We start from the raw sequence: 19,018 nt of genomic DNA, 5'->3' as shown, positions 1-19,018 counted from the left end.
CTATATTTCAGCGTTGTGGGGTCTGGGGAAGGGTGTGCGTGGTGAAAATTGGCCCCGGAGAACCGAGAGTGGGCACATGGCAGCGCTGCCCTCAGCCTTCACCCTGAGGAGGCAGCCGGGGCCTCGCGGCCGTCACCTCGGCTGAGGCGTTCGCCTCTCACCCCGCCGGGGAAAGGCTCAGGGTTGGGGCTGTGGAAGAAGGCAAAGCCCTCCATGGCGGGTGGAGGCTGACAAGGCTTCCGCTCCCTCGGCCGACCACCTTAATTAAGCCCACGGTGCTGGCGTACCTTTCGGAGCCACCTGCAGACTCCGGAGGGCGAGCAGCCCCCGAGGGCGGCCGTTTCGAGCGGCTCATCGCAGCCCTCCCCTCCACCGCGCCCGATGCCCGGAGGAGCCGCTCCCGCCCGCCCCGAGGGCAGCCCGGCCGTGCCGGACGGGAGCGGGACAGAACCCTCACGCGCCGCTCCTCACGGGGCCGCGCGCCGCTCCCGCCGGCGGAGCGCCGCTTCCTGGGGCGGGGAGGGGACGGGCGGCGCGGGGAGGCGGCACCGCTCTCCCACCTGCCCCCCCCCCCCCGGCGGCGGCGAGGTTAGCGATGAGGCGGCCGCGGGGAGCGGCCGGAGGAGTTTGTTCGCTCCCCGTCTCCCTGATGCTCTGAGCCGGAGTCTCCTCCTTTCCCCGGGCTCGCGCCCGGGCTGGATGCTCCGCTCGCTCCTCGCTCCGCTGCCGCAGCCGCCAGATTAGCGCGAGCCATGGAGCCGTCCGCAGCCGCCCTGGACAGCACTCCGGACCCCGCCATCGTGCAGCCCCCCGGGAGCAGCCCGCCCGTGCCCCCACGGGAGCAGCAGCAGGAGCAGCTGCGGATCGGGGAGAGCGGGCAGTTCGGCGAGGGGCCGGAGGACAGAGGTGAGTCCCTCGCCCCGCACCGTTCCCTCGGGGCATGCCCCGTCACCTCCTCCCTCCGTCCGCATCCCCCCCAGCGCCGGCATCCACGTATCAGCCTGCCTCCTCCCCGCTCCGCAGGCTTTCCCTTTTCGAAATATTTTCATAAACTCCCTTCGCGGCCGTTCCCACCTCGACCGAAACTTGCCTGCCTGCCGCCTCCCTCAGCCGCGGTGTTGCGCGGGAAGAGCCGCTCAGCTGTGAGGGGAGCGGGGCGGCGCTGGGCGGGCAGGGCGCTGCGGTCCCGTCAGGGCACTCGTCCTACCCCTGCCCCCCGGAACGCACTCCATGGAACTGTTATTATTTTATTATTTACCCGGCTGTCTTACCAGGGATGGAAAGCTGCCGGCTTCCAAACCTTGATAGTTAGCTTTTAGCCTTAAACGCGCTGATTTTGGACACCGTTCCCTGTGTGTGTGGCGCTTGGCTTACCTGCTGCCCCCCGGGAATGAGGCCAGCTGCCGTTGTAACCCTCCTCCGTAATGCCTCCATAACGCCTCCAGGCTCCCGTTTCACGCAATTTGTCTCCATTTTTATTTCACATACCAGGCTTAGCATCCCTTTTGCTTTTTTTTTTTTCCCCCTTTTTTCTCTCGCTCTCTCTTTTTTTCTTTAAGCATCCCAAAGTCACCTCCATGTTCCCATCCTACACATAACCCTGTATCTCCCGTTCTTTCCCCAGCTCTCCAAACTCCTGTTGTGCTTGCTTACATCTCCTAGGCATGAAGTAGGGCAGCAGTGGGGAAGAGCAGTCACCATCTTCCTGGCAGGTTTCAGTCACACTGGAACCGGGGGCATCTGTTTCCTAGGAGTACCTGACTGTGGCAGCCAATGGCAGAGGACAGACATCTTGACTCAGGGCTGTTTGAGGTTTTGGTTCTATTTTGGATCATGGGCACCACAAATTTTGATTGGGGTTCAAAAGTGGATGCTTGAGTGCAGAAATTTTTGATTTGTGCCCAGTATGACAGAGCTAAAGATGATGAAAGCTGGCCATTGTGGTATGAAGGGTAATTCTCATAAGAGAGAATCTGATATACATAGCCTTATTTCTTTCTTGGAGCGAGAAGAGACTAAAGCTGCTGATTCTATTTCTTTCTCTGTGTTCACACGCTCTCAGTGGCCTTTGCAGTACCTTTTTCTCATTGCTTTTTCTATAGTCACCAATTCCATCTACAAGCGTAATTCCCAGCCATTATAGAGGAAATCCTGGTATGCTTTTTGCAGGTTGTCCATATTGAAATTGTTACAGTCTGTCCTTTTAGATTGTACTTTTTCTAATGATCCTTTCCTATGAATCATTGCAGATCCAGTTATAGAGATGATACTTCCGTGTTTGCTAAAAATAAAAAATAACCTCAAATTTTAGAAGAATATATTTGCTCTTTAGGACACAGATCCAAAATGAGTGGTATTTTTTCAGATAGGGTCTTTTAATGTCTTAGATGAACAATTTTCTGTTTGCCTTATCTCTTCCACAAATTCTGTCTTGACATTTTAAAATGATCTCTTAGCCAAACAGAAAAGTACTTCTGGTAAGTCAGCATATGGTAAAGAATATCCTAGAATCACTCCACAAATATGCTAAGCCTGTGTTCTGCAACTGTTAGGCAGGTTTTTTCTCTGATTTTTTTTTTTTTTTGAAGAAAATCTGCTAATGTAGGAAGGTACTGGAAAAAAATAAATAAAAATCCAGTGGATTTAACCAGCTTATCATTTTATGTGTGTTCAATAAAATATTGGTAGTAAAATGATTCAATATGTTAATTTTAGGGTGGAAGAATCTTAGCAGTAGATATTAGCTGTTCATTTTGGTTGCAATGCAGATTATACTGAAAGAGTATATTTCAGCCTCCAGTGGATGCTTAAAATTTGTTTTCTTATGGTCAGTGGAAAAAAATATGGAGGTTTACCTTGTGAATTGCGTTGTTGCCTGTAAAATTAATGAGCTGGTGTTGATTTGTAATATGCGGATCATGCTATGGGTTTGGCAGTGATGTGAATGAGTTTGTATTTTTTCATGTCATCCCCTAGGTCACTCCTAAGAATAATATGGTCTTTGTCAGGGATGAAAATGATAAATACAGAAAATATATTTGAATTCTTATAGGGAGGAAGGGATCACCTCTCTAATAGCTGGAAATACCAGCCATTTTGAGAGAGAGAGAGAGAGAGAACGACACATGCACAGCAGGAGTGGTTCTGTTTTATAAGGATTGCAGTCTCTGTCATACTGGCCACGTGCTTGACATATGAATAGTAATCAGGAGTGCTATGCTAGCCATGAGGCTTATTATTCATTTCTCAATTTAATTAGGATATTATTTAATTTGTAATTATCAACTGTATATGTTGGTCTTCCCAGCTAATAGTGAACAGTAGCCATGAACTGTAGGATGTCTTTAAAGAATGAACGAGGTGAGGATGTCTGCCATTCTCTTCTGTGTTTATTTCAGGTTTGAAGTCTTGATAATCAGAATTGGCGAAGGGAAACCACCTCATTTTGCATTCCAACAAGATTTGGGCCTTAATTTAGAATTTTTGAACTGGGGAGAGTGGAAGAAGGGGGAAAAAAGCGCAAACATGTGAAGATGCTTTCTGCATGATTACATTAGTAGAAATTAATTCTTTATTTCAAGATGTGTTGTTAATGACCTCATATCAGATATCAATTATACTGTGTATTGTTAGATATACTGCCAGAAAATGGGTGAAGCATTGCAAAAATACAGATACATTCCTTTGCACAATAGAAGGCAGACTATGCGAGAAATGGCTGCGCAATACTGTAAAGGACTCAGACCTTTCAGTGTTGTCATCTGGTAGGTTTCAGGTATTAGATGAAGAACTCACATAGTAAGAAAAAAACATTGTTTCATAACAGGTCTTCATAATTTGTTTTTGTTCATAAAGAGGGCAGGGTGTAGTACAAAAGGCAGGCAGTATTTTAAGTAAGTTTTCTGAAAATACAGGAACAGCATTAAATTAAATTCTCCCAGTGTCTTTCTGAACTCTCATAGAGAAACTCTGTCTACTTTCCATGCAGAAATGACCTGAAATAAAAAAGTGCAAAAGATTTTTCCAAGAGGGAGTGAATTTGACCAACTAGGCTTGGATTAGAACTGGTCATTTTGACAGGCTTGAAATGGCAGAATAAAATCTGGTGGCTGAAATTGTTCCCACCCTTGGATGCCTGCCCCTCACTGACACGTGCTGCCCCTGGGGCAGAGATGGCTGATTCACTTCTGCATTGATTCCAAAACCAATGCATTTTACAGCCAGCATATTACAGTCAGTTGAAATTAATATCTGGTAACATTAACAAACTGAGTTAAGCATGGTGTAGATTCAGAAATATGCCCATAAGCAGATCAGTTTTCCCCAGCCTCAAAGTGGCAGTAGCCATCTGAGGAAGATTGGAGGTAAAACTGGGGAAGGTGAGGATATTACCGGCTTCAGCTGTTAGATTTTAATCTGCTGCTTTGTCTGCCAGCGCTCCTATTCTCTACCCCTTGCCTAAGATGTGAGACCAGATGAAAGACTGCATTATTAAACTGGTGTTGTGTACACTGGGGGCAGGCAAGATCATCCATCGTCTGAGAAGAGCCACCCACAATTTCTGGAGTAATTTATTAAGAAAGTTAAAAACCATCACACCTTCTCTTACCAGCTAAGCAGACTTGAGCTGGAACTTGCTGGTGAAAAAGTAGTGTTTGTATGTTTTAAATGAAATAAGTATCTTAAGCAGGAAATAATCTGGATGGTATAAACAAAAGGAAAATCTGTTTGGTTATGAATGCATCTTTAAAAGTGGCTTAAAACTCAGGCTGAGAGAACAAAAGCCAGTTAAAGCAATTTTAATTTTTTTTTTAACTTGAATACTTTTCTGCAATTTAAGACAAGTGGAAAAAAGATTTCCACAAATTGAAAGTATCAGTAACGAGAGAAAGCAGTCCTGTTTGCTTCTGTTAACAGACTTTTACTCTGATTGCAGTAAGGCCAGAATTGTTCTTCAGTCAGTTCCTAATGCAGCTTCTGGATGGGGGTGTATTCTTGCTATGCAGGAAAGGCACTGTGCTTCAAGAGGTCTTTTCAACTGTAATAGCTTTGATTCTAAAGTGTGCCTGCTTCTACTTCGATGAGCAATATGCTCATAATATCCCTGTGCATTGGTAGGTTACTTCTCAGAGGCTGGCGGACCCACATTTTTCTCCTATGTTAATTACGTTCAGGATCCTGAACTCCTGAAATGATTTTTGATTTCAGTGAGTGTAGCATTGGGCCCTTCATTGTGTGGCTGTATAGGTGGAAAACATAGTGATGTGAATTTCTGTCAACTGCTGTACGGTTGCAGTGCTCTTTTAAGTGACTGAGGTGCGGGCTTTGCCTTCTTTGTGAAATCAAAACAGCTTGTGTGTGCTTTGCTTGCTTACTCATACATTTTTGATGGCTTCATTCACCTAACCGTGATAATGTGAGGAGGGTTTGATTCTCTATTGATTCTAAATGTAATATAGAATGTGAATGTGAGATTTAGGTCTGAACTAACACAGCTGTGCCTTTAAAAAGAGCAATGTATTGTTCATACCCTCTTTGCTTATTGCTTATCAGGTTTACTAGAAAGCAGTACAAGGCTAAAACCTCATGAAGCTCAAAGCTACAGAAAGAAGGCATTGTGGGTTTCCTGGGTCTCCATAATTGTCACACTGGCTCTTGCAGTGGCTGCTTTCAGTGAGTATTGGGAATATTTTAAATCTTCATACCTCTTTCTTTTATTTTTTCCTCTTTTTTTTTTTTTCATTCTTTTGGGTTCTCAGAATTTCTCAGAATTTTTGTGGAAGCTTTCTCATGTTTCTTTTCTTTGCGACTGCTGAAAAGATTTCTCTCTAGGCTGCCTGTGTCTGCGTAGAGCTTATGAATTAGTAAAACTGTTGGTTTTTTTCTGCAAAGAACAAGGTTGTTGAAGGTCGGAGAAAGAAACAGGAGATGTTGATTCCTGTTAGCATTTATGCATGTGAAATTGTTCATTTTACAGAGTAGCGTAAAAAATCATTATGGAGTGAATTGCCTTTAACCAAAGAGGTCAAATAAGTCTTAATCCACCTGAGGTTCATAGTTGCAACACAATAAGAAAGATTAATGAATTATAAGGAGGAAATATATAATTTTTCTTACACTGGCAGATACCCTAGGACAGTGTTAATTTGGAAAAGAAATACCAGCCTCTTTTTAAGCTGGTGTTTTTCTATAATTCTCAAGACATTTATCAATTTTACCTTTACACAAAGAATTTGGGGGAAAAAAAAAAAGAACCAAAACATCTTTACTTTGAAAAATGAAGTATATGTCTTTATTTAAAAACAGGAAAAAATGCTGTATTGTGTAAATAAAGATATATTCTAGTTCAATGCAAAATTTAGTGCAAAATGCACTAAATCACCATAAAAACAAAAAGAAATGTGGAACCTGGATCAAAATCTTTGCAATGGTACATTCTCTACTTAAAAGAGGAAAAAAAAAAAACCCACTAAAAACCCCACGATTCTTCAGCTTCATAAAGCCAGACTTGCTTTTTTTGTTGTGTAGTTTTTTTTGTGTGTTTTTGAAGCTGCAGCAGCATGTGTTTTATTATCCTAATCTACAGCGTTCGACCTGCTGCTAGAAGTTGGTGTCAGCTCCCAGGAGAGATTATTAGAATCTGACCAAATGGTCTCTGAAAACTCAACACATATTACTTGGAGCAATTTTTATAGAAACACAGGTACAATAGCTTGATTCAAAAACCAGAGCAGGAACGCTTAAAAGCAGAATCAACACTGTAAAAACAATTTGAATATTAACAAAGAAGCAGGACAACTGAATTTCCATTTTCTTCATTAAAACGTACTAGCCTGTCTTTTGTACAGAATCAGCTATGTTTTACAACAATATAATCTTAGGGAATATTGAGAAATGGCTTTAAGTTTTTGTCAGACTTACAAGATGTAAGTACAAATTGGGCAATAAAACACTCAATTTCTTCTAAAAAGATCTTTTAAAAAAATTAGTACTTCAGTTAGATTGTATGAAAGTTTTTATTTTGTTTTATTTATTTGTGGCACTCATATAGTGTTCAGAAACTTTACAAAAAGAAACTCTGAAAAACAGCCACACAATAAAGATGGTAATCCGTGCCCGCATATACTGTCACTGTGTATTCAGCTGGAGTGGATGGTCACTGAACTGCTGAAGTCAGCTATTAATAGTAGACTGATTTTGGAATCTTTTCTTGCGATCGGAAAGGGCTGAATTTGTGCAGAGCAAAAGATGAAGTGATTGAAGTATTGTTAGGGCTTCTGATATTCTTTACGTTAAAACTCCTTAATATTTGAAGAAAATACAGTGGTTCTTCTAGAATCATTTTGCTTCCGAATCATTTTTGCAATTCTACTCAGTTTAATTTTTTACACTGGCTGAGCTCATCTTTTTTCCTGTCCTTTTAGCAGGTTTCCTCTAGCCAATCCATGATTTGGGAGGCATGCCAGCTTACCAGAATTGCGTCCTGTTTGATATAAATGACTAGTTGTCACTTTGGGGTGTCTGACACTGCCAGTTCTTTGCAAACACCTGCTATTTAAAGCATCCCATTTCCTTTTTACCTCTTGTCTGTAATGGTAAGGTGTTAGCAACATATCCCTGATGTTCTATTGCAGTGAAAAATGGGAGCCTGCTGTGCTAATTGTGTGACTGCACTGACTGTTCTCTTGCTACGCTGACTGTATTCGCACTACTCTTCATGATTTCCATAAGAAGTCTTTATGTAAATATCTGGTTTATACCTTCATAGGCCTGAAAACACTTTCTTCTAAGTGCAACTTATGACACTAATTTTGCAGCTGCAATTGACGTAATAAATATACTTGACTAGGGAACTGAATCACTTGATAAATGCAGCTGAAGAAATGGAAGACCTGGAGGGTAGGAAAAATTCTAAGGGGATCAATACTTCTTGCATGGTCTGTGTGCAGAATGGGGAGATGGTTCAGAAATCTCCTTGTTCAACCAAGTATTCCTAACTATACTTCATTCTGTTTCTAATGGCCTGCCCCTCTGTATTAGACTTACTCCTAAAAAGACCTTCTGAGCAAAATTTCCACACTGGGTACAGTGTTATAAGAAAGAGCAGGATGACTGCTGGACTGTGGGTCTCATTTGGGTCTCTGTGTGTCTCTTCGTGACATCTTTCTGCTACTCTACAGAACCGAGTGGTGCTTGTTGTGTTCCTGTTGGGACCTGCTGGTGTCAACTTTTTGGCAGCTGAGAAGGATGGGAAGCTAATTATTGAACATATTTTATTTTAGAAGTTAAATGTGTATAAATTAAAATGATGATATTCTTCCATATGTGTTATTTCTGCCACAAAACAGGTGTATGAAATTTGTTCTCTCCAAGGTAGGCTATTCTGTGGCTTTAAATACCGGAATGGAGAAGGGGAATTGTTGATGTATGCATCAAAGTGTGTTTGTTCTCTGTATTTAAAAGGTTAGATTAGGCTAGTTGGGTCTGGAACAAAACTATTGCTTAAGGGAAAATGAAATTGTTATTTTTTGTTCACTGATGTTGAGAATTAGAACCTACAAAGACAGTAAAATCAGCATTTCCCTTTAACTGAGTGAAAAGATCACTTGCCATCAGACATTTAATATACTTAATTTTACCACAGAAATGCTGTACTTTTATAAGACCACTTGGAAGCTTCAACAGTCTCCAAATACTGCCTTCCTGTCTCTAAATACAACACCTGCACTGGATGGTAATTGTGACCTCCTTGGCTCTGGGTGCTACTGAAGGTATTACTTGCCAGCATATAGTTGCTTAAGGCTTCTATAAAGTCCTTAAATACTTTGGTTTGTAAAATCTTTGTTGTTAGTGGAGCCTTATGATGTTCTCTAGAGCGGCTGTAGGTTAGGTTTGCTTAGGATCAGTTATGCATATTCTGACATTTGTGGGTTTTGTGCAATATGTTTGTGTTCAGGTACTGAGCAATGCCTGACAGATAAGTTGATTTCACTTTTCATTTCTATGTTGCCTGAAATATCCATGCTTATAGAATTATCATCAAGAGTGGATTTACATTTTTTTAAATATATAGTCATAAACGGAGCTTAGGCATGATAAAAATTACTAAAATGAATGTTGGCTTGTTGCTCAGCACCCCAAGTAAGTACTGGAGTAATCATGTTAATATAATTACTTCTTTCTGATATACTGCAATACAAGAGAAGAATGTTAGCATAATAAAACATTTTTGATGCATATTTGTGTGTACTATAATGGTGCAATCTAAATCATTTTGCAATAACTATAACTTCTCCTTTCTGTAGCTGCAGTACTGTAAGTTCATAGTGAGCCTCATTTCAGTGTTATAATAGAGGATGAGGGATTGCTACAGGTGGAATGGAGCTTCTGTGTTTTGAAACTCATTATTCTTAGTGTCTTGGTATTTCTGTTACTAAAGCCTAATTTTGAAAAATACACAAATATGGCTTTTGCTGTTATAGTTATTGTCTACCCAAGGACCTAATCTCTGATAATACTACAAAAAGAGAAAATAAGCTCACATTCTATCTGGTATTCCTTGTCCAGTTTAGACTTGTGATTCACAGAATGTATTCTGTTCATTCATCTTCTTGATTTGATTAGCTAAAATTGATAAAATTGTTTCCCTATGAATGGAGCAGTCATATCAATATATAAAAACAACGTACAGACCAAATTCTGCACTGAAAGCTCTCTTTGTAGCCAGAGACTGGATAGATTCGCAGCCAGAACTTGATTTAGAATGTATGCCTGCTTTGTGAAGGGCAGTTGTCGAGAAGGAACTTGTGGACAGCCTGTCCCAGTGTGGCTGGATCAGGCCTTAATAGGCTCTGCAAGTGCACGCATCGTAGGAAAAGCTGACATTGGGCTATTTGCAAAATGCTGAGGAAAAAGTAGTCAGAAACTGAAAAGTTATTTTATTAAAGCAGACTTTCATGTACTGAAATTAGAGAAGCATTGAAATCCAGAGAAAATGAAGTTTTAGGTTAGAAATTCCTCACAGGCAAGATAGTTCATGCTAGTTCAGATTCTCTGTGTTCAAATGCCTACAAATCTTAGACAGTCTGGATCCAGGTCCAGTTTTTTTTTTCATTCAGATAACTAAACTGAGCCATCAGATCTCATTCTGGCTTCCTGTAGGACACGTTTGCTGATTCTTCTCCCCTGTTATGCTACTCTGATGCAGTGACAATGGAGTTACATGGGACAAACCGAGCAAGTGAAGTTGTCATCCTCTGGATGCTCGAATGTGGGTGTATTGGTGTAATGTCTCATTCCTCATCTCAGGCATACTACCTATTCAACTGAGTTGGGGGGTGACTATGTTAATTTATTAATGAATATATCATTTTCCCAGTGACCTATTCCTAATGTTGCTTGAAAAATTAAATGTATGAGGACTTTCCCTCATGTTTGCACAAAAGTATACTCTGGGCACAGCTGTGAATAATGACACGAATAGAAAATGTAGATAAAGGCTCATGACTCTGAGGCTCTTTATTTTGGATATCCAATTCAACATTCTTTGAAGGTCATTCAGTTTTTGAAAAATGCTGGGCATTCTGAACTGAGACCTGTTTAACGGTGTGTCATCTGGGTACCAAAGCAGAATTCTCCAGGATCCCCAATGACATAGAAAGTCTTGGTGTTTTCTCTTCTGGGAGCTGTACAGGATTGCATTTCTCACTCCTGAAGATCTGAGTTTATTTCAGAAAGTTATATTTTAAGGCAGTGCCATTCAGAAACTTAAAACCAAGAAAAGGCTAAATGCAGAGTAGAACTATTGTGTGATAGTATGCAAATTCCTCATTTTTCATTTCTCAGGGCATTTAATTACATCAGTTACAAACAGACAGATGCTTCAGGACTGTAGATTCCCAGAAGTATTAATGAAATATACAACTTACATTCCCAAGGCAGAATTCTGATATTGGTGACACTTGTGTAGTCTTGTTGTCCTCATTATAGCTGCATCAATACAGTTGAAAACAGAGCTTGGCCCTATATTATATTATATGTAAGATCTAAAGGACAAAAAAATCAATTACCTGTGTGGCACTGGCAAAAGATAGCCTTTTGTACAGGTCAGACTGTACTTCAAAACAGCAAAATACAGTTTTCATTCACTGAAAATGAAATGAGAAGCAAGTAAAAGGGCCAGTCTTTTTTTAGGCGTACGAAACTCTAAGTGACTTTCATGGTAGGAGAAAATAGCATATGGGTGTCAAGTTCAAGACTGATAACTGTTGAACAGAAGTGTAGGTCTAAAATCTGCAGTGCTTCAAACGTCATGAAATTTTTTACTGAGCTGACAGGCAAATTGTGACAGAAGCCTGTGAAATCTAGGGTAGTATAGATACAGTATGTGATCTGTATCTACATATTTAAACAGTACACAATTTAAAAATTGTTGCTGTGGTGGATGTTAATTGATACATTGAACCAGAACTTGGTCTTCAGTGTTGCTGTGAGAGCTAGATTTTCATCGACTTTATATTTGATGCTTCAGTTTTCAATTATGAGAATACAGTTGGGTAGCAAGGTACAATGTACAAATAAGTACAGTAGATAGTGAGGCAGCGTTAAGTTGTTGGGCTAGTGTCAGGCATCCTGTGCATGTCCCTGAGAGAATTACATAGTGCCATTAGAGGTAGGTGTAGGTAGAGACTGCTTTGTGGATGGGAACAGGTGACCTGAATGCTTAATGGGGTGGCTTTTAGGCGTACCACTTGGTGACAGCTGACTGGTTTGGGAATTGTGTGCCCTACAGCCATCCCTAGCCTGCAGTTGGAGAAATATTTGTTTTGTCTGAAAGAAGATGAAAATTTTTAGAAAAAGAAGGGATATTGTGTTTATTGCATGTGATCAATATTAACTGTTGTGCATAACAATGTTTGATTTTTCTATTTAAAATTGAGTTAAAATGATCCCTTAGCTCAAGTCTGAGTTGTTTCTCTTGCTTTATTTGGCATATCACATAGATAACTGGTTATATGTCTACCCTTTGAAGAAACAGCCTTAAAAGTTACTGAATAGTAACTTGGTTACTACCGGCATAGCTATTGTGCAAAGCCTTGCATGTATTAACAGTCTTCTTTACGAATGTCTGATGTACCTGTAGAACTTGATTTTCATAAATCATAAGAAAATTTCTCTTTCCCCCCAATTTAAAAATACACTTATTTACTTACTGGCAAAGGTGAATTTGTAATTCTTTGTATCTGGAGCTGAAAGTCAACAGTAATGAAAAAAAGAGATGTTTAGTATTCATTATACATTATCACTTTACTGTTTGTTGTTCTTGAGGTCATAAGTTACTACTGAGTTAAGACAAACTTCTTGGTCAGCACTGAAAGAGATGAAAATCATAACTCAGCTTTCTTTTCTTTCTTTTCTGTTTTCCTTACTTCTGCCAGAATTTTTCAAATATTAATGTATTTTAACTTAGTAGACATCAAAATGTAAACTTGTACCTGATTTCAATTTTTAAATAACATAACTGTTTTGCTTTACTGGGGAGTGTGCTTCTAGTTGCCAACACTAGTGATGCACTGGTAGTGCTGGATGGGAAATGAGTGCCTCTGAGAGGCTGTGGGTGCGTACAGAGTGGTAGTGGAGAAAACTGGGATAAGAAAGGGTGGTGTTTCAATAGGTGGTACTGCCCCTTGTAAGGTTCCTCATCCAGTGTTAACGAAAGGATACTATACTTCTGAAAATGCCACCAGCAAGATCACATGTCTTGTAACTCCTGTTTGTTACATGCTATGACAATTTTTAAGAAGAGGCAAGTTAACACTAACCTTGTGAAAAATGCAGTTTGATAAGTTAATCTAATATTTCATTTGAAAATATTATTTATCTCTGTAGGTGAAAAACTGTAATAGATGCTCATTACCCTCTGTCTAACTGCTGTGCTTTTCCAGCATGGAGGTAGATGCATTTCTGGCACACTGTAAAATAATTTCTGTATGTGATTTGGTCAATCCATTATTGCAGCTGACTGAAAATCTTGCACAGATATTAGTCTAAAATAAAAATAGGTAAAAATACTTTTTTTTTTTTCCATTGAGACAATGGTACTGAGAGGTAAGGGTCTACAGTTCTGATTTCTGATTTACATTTTTAGATTTTGACATCCTGTCAAGCCACTGTATTGCCAACTTGTCAAATTATTCCAGTTGAACGATGGAAAGACTTCATTATGTTGTATTGAAAGGGCAGTGCAACTGGGTGTAATTAGTTTTGTTCAAATAAGGATTATTATAAATCTTTGGTAACCAAAGATGGAAGCCAAATATCTGGAGACTGGGGAAGGCAAGATAACTTTAAATAAAACACTAACTTTCATTTGCAAATCAGCCTTCTCAGGAAAAAGAGCTGTGTGTTTCTCCTTACTTTCCTGTATGATCTGTTACTGTCTTGTGTTCCCTGGATGTGCATAAAAAAGGAAAGAGAAGCACTGCTTCAGAGTAAGAGGAAGCAAATTTGTCAATGCTTAGTCAAAGAAGTGACCAGAAATAACCAGCTGTTATTTTTTTTTTTTTTTTTTTTGCTAGACATAAAGGTGTAGAGGAAGGGGGACAGTCTGACAAATACCTTGAAAATAGTTAGACAAGAGCATTGTGCCTTCCAGGAACTGCTACGAGAAAGTGGCTTTTGATGGTTGTACCACAAGTTCTGCCTTTCTGGAGAGATCTCTGAGCCATTTCTAAGCTAGATGAAGTGCTGAGATAATGAGATCTACTGCAGAACTGGATCTGTAGCTGAATCCTAGATGAAGGTTTTTCATCAGATCGCTGTATCTTCTGCTATTGAAGATTATGCATCAAAGAACTGTTAAGTATAATCCATATTCTCAGTATGCCAAGGTGAAGAAAATATACTTCCAGGCTCTTTGTCCTCAGATCATTTTTTAATGAAACATAAATGGCAAAAGAATGACTGTATTTCCCTGAGCTCTGAAAAGAAATACTCTCAAATTTTAGAGGAAAGATTTATTATCATTCAGTGGGAGATTTAATAGAATGCAAATGCAGTCTGCAGCGTCAGCTAGGATCTGTAACTGGGGAAAATAAAAGTAGTTTCCTGCAATCTCATTCTGCTAGGCCTGATAAAATATCGGAATATTGAAGTCTAAATTAGAAGATAGTTCCTCAAACATGATACTTCATGGAAGCTGCCTAACTTATTTTAATGGGATCAAAAGAATGATTTGTGATCTTTCCATGATAAGAATGTTCTTCCAAAACAATGAATGGCTTCAGACACTTAATGACAGATTGGTGTTTGGTACCATTGAATTCACATTTAGTGTAAATTGAATTAATCATAGAAAAGTGTTTCTAATTACTCCATGAAAAACATAGAACAGAGCTGAGTAACCAGCATTGGACCTGTCCAGCATTATGGAAGTTGGTGACAAAGATGCCAAAGACTGTGAAGGTGAAAGATTGTTTTCTAACTAACTCCACATCTATTCCTTGCCGTGGTAGAAGATCAATTCCTGCTTGGCAGGAAGAAGATATGAGAAAACTGCTAAGCAGCACAAGAAGTAAGGCAGCCTGCGCTAGCTTTGTTACATGTTGATCAAGTTGTACGTGTACGCTGCTGGGGATATAGAAAGGCAGGCGAAAGGCATCAGTCTTGGCTTGTTGTTTTGTGGGAGAGTGAGTGAGGGCTGTATTTACGCCTGGAGGATCATTGCCTACCTCCCAACTTGTTAGACCTCACTGTTCTCTGCCTTGCTGCTGCTGCTAACGTATATCAGACCATAATGCCTAACTGTGTGGAACAAATAGTACCCAAAAGGGCCAATTCGTTTGTCTTCAATGTGGCACATTAGAAACTAATAATAAACTCTGTATCCTTTTCATTTAGCATGACTTGGTATTTCTGTGTGTAATTAACTGCAACAATAAAAGGAGAGGTAATTTAACAAGTCTCTCTCTAGACATGGAAAAATAGGACAGCAAATTAATTTCTACAGACTGTTAGTTAAGGAAGTAAAATTCATTATGTGCCTTTTACCATGTGAATTCTGACTGTGTGAAGACCGTTGCTAGTGCTTTCGCATGGGGTTTAAAAAAAAAAAGTGATATTGAGATGTGGACAGCAAAATGACCCAGTTTAGGATTTTGAATCCTTGGCGAATGCTCGGGCAAAACCATACTCAGCGGAAGAGTTTCTGCCATTCTCCCACTAAGAGGTGCTTGTTGGGTTATCGTATGTATGCTTCTCTGCTGGGAAGCATCTGATGGATGAAAACAAGGCTTGGATTTAAGGAATAATGTTGCAAGTAGTGCTTAATGGCTTATGGAATTTTTGGGCTAAGGATCTCCTTAATATGCTTATAATTATTTAAAGGGGCAGATCTTCAGTTGGAGAAAATTTACAAAAATGTGTTGGCATTCATGGCCTTATTTCAATTTAAAACAGGTACAAGCTTTCAGAAGCATTTTTAAAGGCTGAGGAAAATATGTGAAATAACACTAACTCAGTTCACAGTGATCTTGCCAAGAATTTACTTCAGGGACTATTCTAATTCTAGTCATAGACCAAGCTTGCTTTGTAGCTTTGGGAAAACTATTTTACTGCTGCAAGCTTATTTGCCATCTGTACACATCACGTTTAGATACATGAAAAAGTAGATGAATTTTCTGCCAAAAATTGGAGTCTTTTACTATATAGTAGTTGACATGTTTGCGTGCATCATAAGTCTATAGTGGAAAAGTACTTTGAGTTTTGCATTTTTAGTTCTAGGATGTTACTGCAGACTTTTTTGTCTCAGTACTACTAGTTTGTGAGATAATTTCTGTGATTTGTTGAGGTTGAAAGCTACTTCAACATCACAGAATTTGTTGTGCTGTGATGGCTGTAACTGAACACATTTAGATATATTTGACTTACCGCCTGGGCAGTAGTAATTTTAAAAGGTATGCAGTGGAGCGACGTGTTTGGGTTGATGAATTTTGGTGTATATTGTTGTTGTGCTCCAAGGCTGGCTAGCCTGGTAGATTCGCAAAGAATATGAGATAGCATATGATAGTAAGTTGGATATTGGGAAGAATTTCTTCACCGTAAGAGTGGTCAAGTATTGGAACAGGCTGCCCAGGGAGGTGATGGAGTCACTGTCCCTGGAGGTGTTAAAGAAAAGGGTCACTGTGGCACTGAAGGACATGGTTTAGTGGGCATGGTGCTGATGGGTTGACAGTTGGATGACGTGATCTCAGTGGTCTTTTCCAGCCTTAATGATTCTATAAAAATCATGGTATCAAAGTACCTCTTTATGGGCTTGGATTTTTCTTTCTTTGCCCTACTCTCATTTGGTAGACAGTAGAGAAGGGTAAATGTTATTAATATTACTTTTTCAGTGCTGAGAGAACCGTGTTTCTTCTTTTGCTCTCAGTAACAGTTTTCATTGGCCAAACATTTTTTGGAAAGGATTTCTTACAACTTAAAACTGCTGTCAAATAAATACCATAGAGAAATGCAGGTAGACAGGAGAATGATGGGAAGTACCTGCCTTGAATTTGAAGTGCATGAAGGTTTTTGACCGCAAAGAAGAGATTTCTTATAGAAATTGCCTGTTTAAAACCTTTTTAAGTCTGTTTAAGCAGCAGATAAAATGCCTTTAGTCTGCTGGTAGTTGCCATGAACATGTTAGTGAGGCCTTGAATATTTACTTTTAGGAAATTACCCTTCTTTTTTTTTTTTTCTACCTGTTTGACCTGCAGTTTGTTGTAACTCGTCATGTCAGCTCAAATCTGATGTTATTTTTTTCAGGGCTGTACTAGGTTTATTGTGTGTACTTCTACTTTTTTTGGGAGAGAAAAACTGAGCAGCTTTTGAAGAAAAGCAGATTGGAATTAAGCGGGAAGCAATACAAAGGAGCTCTTAGAGTTAGAAGGTCACGTACTAACACTGAACCTACTGAATCTGCAGGTCAGTCTTGAGAAGGTGTCAGTGTCACATGTGCTGTGACTGTCAAGTCTTGTATCTGACTGTTTACAGAGCTACCTTCAGCCTCAGCAACTTCACTGTCCTCATGCTCGGTGTTCCTGAAATGGAAAAGCCAAAGGCTTTTCTGATCATCTTATGGACAGATGACTTGAGTACTTTCAGAAGTGGAAGAGTTTTGCTATTTCCTTTCCTGTAAGATATTTTTCTAATCTTGGTTTTGCTGAGATACAGTACGGCTGTGAGCACAATCAGCTTATCCTGTAATGACAGGGGAGATTTAGGCTGGACATTAGGAAATACTACTTTTCTGAAAGAGTGGTCAGGCGCTGGAACAGGCTGCCCAGGGAGGTGGTGGAGTCACTGTCCCTGGAGGTGTTCAAAAAACGTTTAGATATAGCGTTGAGAGACATAGTTTAACGGGGTTATTGGTGGTAGGTGGATGGTTGGACTAGGTGATCTTGTAGGTCTTTTCCAACCTAGCTAATTTTATGATTCTGTGACAGTCTAAACAATGTGAGTGGTTGTTGGATGTAAAGATTGCCATGACATTCACGAAAGAAAATCATTCAAGAAAGCAGGCATGCTTCCAGTTGGAAAGGAGGATTGGAATCCAGTTATGTCTATGCTAAACAAAAATGGCAATCTGCAGTGCACCATCCTGATAAAGAGTCTCCAAACTTGGCTGTTTGGAGACTTTAGAAACAGGGAAGTGATACTCAGCCATCCTGTTCTACGTAAGAGACAACTCCAAGGAATACAGATTTCATAACTGGGTTGTAAAGATACAGGACTAATTTGGTTGAACAATCTGATGTATATTATAAGCATGCAGGTACTGTGATTTAGAGCAGTAGTACATTGTACCTTGCTAAGTACTGTGTAGAATAGAATTGCAAAGTGCAGATGCAGTGTTTCTCAAGATGCATTCTCAATTTCAGATAATGTTAGCTCTCAAGCAAAATGAGTCAGCTAGGGGTCAGGGATATAAAACCAAGCTTACACTCGTGTGTGACAGTTAATTCATTCACGTGCTGGTTGGCAGAGTGAGTAAGGTTACTTTTGGCTGCTAGTGAGACAAAACTGATTTAATTCAAAAAAAGTGTCCCGCGCTATCTGTTCTTAAAACACATCTTAGGAAAAAAGGCACATTTGAAGGTAAACAATTGAATTTGCTGATGTTCATCCTGTTCAGCTATGTATTTTTCTTTCTTTTTTTTTTTTTTTAGAATTTCTCATGCAAGTATAAATAGGTTATTTATCAAAAGTAGCAGACACATGAGGACCTGACCTTTACTTGCAATGAATCCATTTAACTATCATCCAAGTGATGTATTTCACAGTCATCTGTAGTTTAAGAAGCGATATTGCTACCTGAGCTTTACAGCCAGTTTCACAGCAGCGTTATTTTGAAAAGCAGTTGATTTGATCTTCAGTTTGAATATGTCCTTCTCTGGGGTCCAATTAGAAATGAATGCACACGGTGTGTTTTTCCTTTTGTAGTGGACTAGGCTTTGTGTTTGCAATAAGCTGAAAGTGCAAAAGAGTATGTTACTATATATTGCAAGAACACCTTTTAGACCTAAGCCTTTACAATATTTTCCATATTTTAACATTTTGTGTGCACACAAAGTGATTTCACTGGGAGGTTAGATGGAATACGTGGAAATTAATAAAATGTATCCCATTAATGATAATGGATAGCTCTTACACTCACAGTAATGCATAAGCCCTGATTTCACTTGCATGACTTTAATTGGAATTGATTTTGACTTTCACACCTGATAGCATGTGTCTTGTGATACTAGAACAAAAATTAGATAGGGAAAGTCACATCCTGGGTCAGCAGCCTAATGAAACTAAGAATTAGCCTGCTTCAAAGACGGACATTTTTGTTTTGAAGATACTGCCAGTGAGTGTGTTCGTGCTTTTGAGGGATTTTCTCTGAAGCAGTCAATCTCTGTAAATATACCCGTAATATCACTGTCTCTAAACTGTCCTCAAATGTCTGCTTCTAACTTCATTTTTTTACCTTGTAAAG

At 39.8% G+C, this 19,018-nt stretch overlaps 1 protein-coding gene across 4 annotated transcripts in view; it reads left to right on the top strand.

Moving 5' to 3' along the window:
- Positions 553 to 19,018, top strand: part of TMEM163 (transmembrane protein 163) — an 88,572-nt gene continuing 70,106 nt past the window's right edge. Inside the window, exons 1-2 of one of the 4 annotated variants that reach the window (XM_021397962.1) lie at positions 553 to 906; positions 5,554 to 5,673. In XM_021397962.1, coding sequence (XP_021253637.1) covers positions 753 to 906; positions 5,554 to 5,673 — 274 coding nt within the window. In that variant the 5' untranslated portion in view covers positions 553 to 752. The remainder of the gene's footprint in view (positions 907 to 5,553; positions 5,674 to 19,018) is intronic. The other 3 variants (XM_021397960.1, XM_021397959.1, XM_021397963.1) reach the window with 3 other exon arrangements.

Source organism: Numida meleagris, chromosome 5 (assembly GCF_002078875.1).
Source record: "Numida meleagris isolate 19003 breed g44 Domestic line chromosome 5, NumMel1.0, whole genome shotgun sequence".
Classification (NCBI taxonomy): domain Eukaryota; kingdom Metazoa; phylum Chordata; class Aves; order Galliformes; family Numididae; genus Numida; species Numida meleagris.
Note: the sequence above shows the minus strand (reverse complement) of the source record. Positions and strands in the feature narration are given on the sequence as shown.